At 42.2% G+C, this 5,227-nt stretch overlaps 1 protein-coding gene across 1 annotated transcript in view; it reads right to left on the reverse strand.

Annotated features, from left to right (window-relative positions):
• MTARC1 (mitochondrial amidoxime reducing component 2) overlaps positions 1-5,123 on the reverse strand; it is a 7,506-nt gene extending 2,383 nt beyond the window's left edge. The window contains exons 1-2 of the mRNA XM_035892636.1: positions 4,954-5,123; positions 1,277-1,439 (exon numbers count right to left, since the gene is read on the reverse strand). Of these exons, the coding sequence (XP_035748529.1) occupies positions 1,277-1,439; positions 4,954-5,096 (306 nt within the window). The 5' untranslated portion in view covers positions 5,097-5,123. The remainder of the gene's footprint in view (positions 1-1,276; positions 1,440-4,953) is intronic.
• Positions 5,124-5,227: the final 104 nt, after the last annotated feature.

Below are 5,227 nucleotides of genomic sequence, written 5' to 3' on the forward strand. Positions count from 1 at the left end.
TGGTTGACTATGATCAACTAACTGGATTCTTCTATATAATGAATCTATCTTAACACCAGACTGAGTTTCACATACAGAACAGCAATACTAAATTGCAACTGTCCATTTGTCAGTCTGAGCTTGCTTGGAAGTGGGAGGGCTGCCATTTTAGCAAACAAAGCCAATGAACAGTATTAAAAGAAAACTCCTATGTATGCTAGTTTCATGGGGAAAAAAACAAAAAAAAAAACCAAAAAAAAAAAGAGAAATTTTGGCAAGAATTTTAGTGTACAGGTCTCCTCCTGTCTCTCTCTTATACTATCCTTCCCCCCCCACCTTGTAAATGTCTTTACAACCACAAGAAGATGAGTGTTGAAGTAACTATACAAACAATTCTGCCCTCTTTTCATGCTAGGATTCCTGAATGTCACCCCTCCTAATCTGACATCTCTTTTGCTGAAACCTAGTCTTCTGTGTACTGGTCTCAGCGCCCTTACATAATTAATGCACATGTATAAAAGTACCTATTTAATATATCTTCTTCTCTTTGTGCAAAGCACAAAGCAAAACACTGATGCCCTATGGACAATAACATCACATCAGTAAGGTAAGGTACTCACAATGTGCATTTGTTTAAAAAGCTTACACTCATCAGCTACAGTTCAAACCACCTTCAGTGAGAGGTGTACAGACAAAAAGAAGGGCACCAGTGGCTCCAATGATACAGGGACATCGGAGCACAGCATCATCTCCTTTCCCTACCTGCATTAATTTCTCTAGTATCACCCCTTCAAGCCTCTTCCCACAGAAAGAGAGAGAGAGATGAAACCCCTGTAACCTTATTTGGATTTTAATTCCTAGGTTGTTAAGCATTGTTCCTTTAAACAAAATACAAGGTAACACAACAACTCTCATCAGTACGCTCCTAGACCTAACAAGGAATATGGAACGGAGGTTTTCTATGCAACACAGATTACATCACCAAAACATCTTTAAAAACGTAACTTTCTTCTATTCACTGAGGCACAAAAGGAATGCTATTCTGCAAATAGATCCTCTTCAAATATCAGTACCAGACTCTTTAGCTGTGAATGGTCAATAGCTTAGAACAGATTTGAAGTAAAATTTAAGCAAGTCATCTCATCACAGAAAAGGAGAATATTCACATGGTTTAAGTACATGCCTACACACCTTGCTAAACTGGGCTCAATCACCAGTAATGAAGTGGGCAGGTTTTGGTGGGTGGGTGGAAGAAGGTTAGAAGAAAGTAGTTCTGAGAAAAAGAACATTCATTTACCTCATCTGTGGTTCGGAAGAGGTTTATTATATCCTTTGACTTTCTTGGCACCATGGAGGGCTCAAAGTGCACCAGTCGATACGGCTCTGAATTCAGGAAAGTGGTGATCCACTGAGCCACTTCATCTCCACAGTCCCTGCCTTGGATATCCAGTCCAAACACCCTGAAGAATCACAAGACACATCAGCAAGTTAGTTGGAAAGCCAAAGGTTCGACCATGCTTATTATTCAATGGGAAACAACTTGTTTTAAAGTAGTAGCAAGATACAGTAAACAAACTGTCTGAAGTATAATGAGGTGGAAGTCGGTTTCTGAATTTGGCACAGGGATCATTCCCAGTGCGCAATTTCCTTATGGCGACATTTTGGAAGCTGATGGATGTGGCCAGATGGTATCAGCTGGTGAAAGGATGAGCCACAAAATAGGCTTTAGGTGCCCAGAGCTAACTGTCACATCAATGACCAGTAACAAACCTACCTGTTTGCCATACTTTCAAGCAAAAAAAGGGTCTACTCCTCCATTTGCATGTGACTGCAACACCGAAACATTTGCCCAGAAATCCACTGAAAGGTAATCAACTTCAGAAAGTGAAGGATAGTTTGAAAGGATGTGGTTAGTTACTGTAACTGATACCTACAAATGTTATTAATTGTAAATGTCCCTGATTGTTAAAGAAGCTTTCCTGCAGTTTTTAGCGCTGTAAAAGTTTAGCCAGAACCGGGAGAAACTCGAGCTCAAACTTAAAATATGGGGCTAGTCTATATCCTATAGAGGTTAAAGATTTATAAAGGAAGCAAAGTTCATGGGGCACAAAAAGCCATTGGCAGCAGAATCCAAACAAGTTTACACAAGGAACACTTCACTGGCAAGAAAAAGTAAACTTCAACTCAATCTTCCAATAATCATCAACTCTGGTCATGAACAGTTTTACCACTCTCTTCAAAGTAGTGATTTTGACCCCAATGCACTACAGTTTCCTCCACCTCTGCAATCATACCTGGGACAGCTTAAGACAGAGAGAGATGCCCAGGCAGCTCATCCGAGCCCAGCTCCTAGGAACCCTCCTTTACTCATCTGGGGGAGAGAGAAACCATCTGGGTGCTGTCAGCAATATTCCTGCTCTGTTTGCTGGGATCCCTGGATCAACTCTGTGGTACAGGTTGGGACTAAATGCCATTGCCCCATACACCATTCAACTGCCATTCTCTTCCCCCCATTCTCTCAGTCCCTGTGTGCCTTCTGGCTGGCATAAGTAGGGGTGAGGGGCTTACAGCTTTCAACACTAGTTTCCCACCCATGAAGCAGATCTGTCCTAAGCACTCAGTGGTACAGGGATCCACAGGAATACATCATGGAATTTAAATATCACAACACATACAAAGGGCACAAATGAAGAACACAGAGGCTTCCTAAATAGAGGGCTGTAAAAACCCTCTAGCATGTTAGTTGTACAAATAGAAACTGTGCCTACACAATGGCTTCAGTCCTACATTAGGCTCCCCAAAACAAGATTTTTAAATATCCAAGTAAAATCTGCAACTGGACTTACCAGTTTTAAAGATTAACATCTGCGCAGCCTTTTGCAGCCAGGTGCACTATTGCATTGCCTCAGCTCCAAACTACTGGGCACAAGCCAGCACCAATCTGAATAAATACAAGTCTGTGCAGAGGGCCTTGCCAGCAGAACGTACCGCACAGCAAGACAGCTACTCCCATGCACAAGCTGGAGGGGAAGAGTCTCAGAGGAAAAGCCAAACCTTCATTTGCCTGAATATAGTGCCATTCCCAAACCTCATTCTTATGAATGGCTGAACGGATCAGAAAGGAACAGCCTTGATCTGACAAATGGCAAATTGTTTAAGCACCACAGAGTTGTACAAAACTTCAGGATTCTTCTTGAGAAGTACAAGGCAACATTTAACTACTGGTATCGCTAATTTCACATCGTATGATACCACCTACAATACCAGACAACTTGATAATTTTTAAAGCCCATTTATATGCATCTAACTTCTGCTTATTTGCATTCCCAAATTCTAGCAATTTTAAAGCCAGAGAGTGCAATAGTTTATTAAGCAAAGAAAGAGGAAAAAAAAAAAAAAAAAAGAGAGAACAAATCACTGAGATCTAAAATTGGAAAATCCAAGATAATTTTTCATTGCTGAAATGTATTTAGTCTATTTAAATACTTTTCTAATGGCACAACAAATTTTAGAAAAATAACATCTTGAAAACTGCATGGTTTTGTAGTGTATATGTCATTGGCTAACATATACACGTTATAGACAGATTTTTAAAAGACAGCCCTATTTCTCCACGAGAATTGCTATCATTTGTAACTTGCACCTGCCTTGTATAAAGAGAGATACTCAGCTATGCTGATCAAGAGTTTCCACAGCAACAGATTTATGCTAAAAGCTAGCAAATACAGTTCCTTTCCAGCATTCTTTTAGTTTTAATTATAGCAGCTGGTACATTAACTTTCTCTGCTATCCAAAGGAAAAACACTTATCAGCATCTCTGTAGGGGGTAACGCCATTTACAGTTACTAAATAGTCTTGTATGTTAACTGACATTTCAGAAGAGAAAAGGTTTTCTGCTTCCCCCTGGCAATTTTCCAGCTTGCATTTCAATACATGGATAAAACAACTAGGCCTGCATCATACAACAAAATTCCAGGCACGCAGCTAAATGACTTATGTTTGTAACCTGTTCACCTGAAACCCCTCTGAGGTAGCACCTACAGGGAAAGACTTGCTCTCTAGGGATGCCCTGTGACCACAGAGTGAGCTTCGGGCAACCAACTTTTTAATTCAGGCACCCCAGTTAAATGCCTACAGACAGAGGTGAGGGAATCTAAACTCCAACATCTCACCAATTCCAAATGGCCAGTGTATATCCAGAAATGTTGATGCATATACTAGAGGCGACCGAGAAATACCAATATGCATGACTGAGGCTCTGAGATGCAATTGCTCACCCAGGCAAAAATGAAAACACTAGAAGTAAACACAAATGAGTAAACGTGACAGTCTATGAAGACTGAAGATCACAGTTCATTTGGCAGATGTATAAAGTATGTTTTTTGAATATTGCATCATCTTTTCCCGAGATTTGTTTTCACCAGCGTTTAGCAGATTAAAGCTAGACCTTTTGTTATGACAATCAATCCTGGCCTCCTGTATAACACATGGCAGAGAATTTCACAGAATCAGAGAATGGTTTGGGCTGGAAGGGACCTTTAAAGATCATCTAGTTCAACCCTCATGCCGCAGGCAGGGACACCTTTCACTAGATCAGGTTGTTCAAAGCCCTGCCCAAGGTGGCCTTGAACACTTCCAATGATGATCCACAACTTCTCTGGGCAACCCACTCCAGTGTCTCATCACCCTCATCGTAAAAAATGTCTTCCTTATGCCTAGTTTACACCTACCCTCTTTCTAGTTTAAATCCACTGCCCCTTGTCCTGTCGCTACAGGCCCTGGTCTGAAATCTCTCTCTCTTAAGCAGATGGGGAGAGAGACCCCCACAGAAAGAGGCAGACACCCAACTTTCACCCTCCAATTTTTGCATAAGAAAACGCAAACCATCACAGTCTTAAAAAGCAAAGCTTGTAAGGAAGAGACCATATTTAGAGAGAAGAGAGGGAACCCCTCCCCATCCCCCTTCTTCAGTACCTGCAGTTCTGCACGGGATTTTTCCTGGGGAGCTTTATGGGCAAGCTGAGCTGCTTCATTTCTGGGGCATCCAAGGTCAGGTGCCCGTCTTCGCAGCTGACAGAAATGAGGACCAGCCGTGGCTCCTGGCGGGCGGTAACCATGTGCCCATCTTCCTTGGTCACAAGCCAAAACCTGTAACGCGAGGAGGGGCACAAACGCGTTGAACGAGGGTGAGGGCCGACCCGCAGGGTGCCCTACCGAACGGGGAGCCGGAACGGAGGCCTGGCGGCAG

Source organism: Egretta garzetta, unplaced genomic scaffold (genome assembly GCF_000687185.1).
Source record: "Egretta garzetta isolate BGI_Z169 unplaced genomic scaffold, ASM68718v1 scaffold130, whole genome shotgun sequence".
Lineage (NCBI taxonomy): Eukaryota > Metazoa > Chordata > Aves > Pelecaniformes > Ardeidae > Egretta > Egretta garzetta.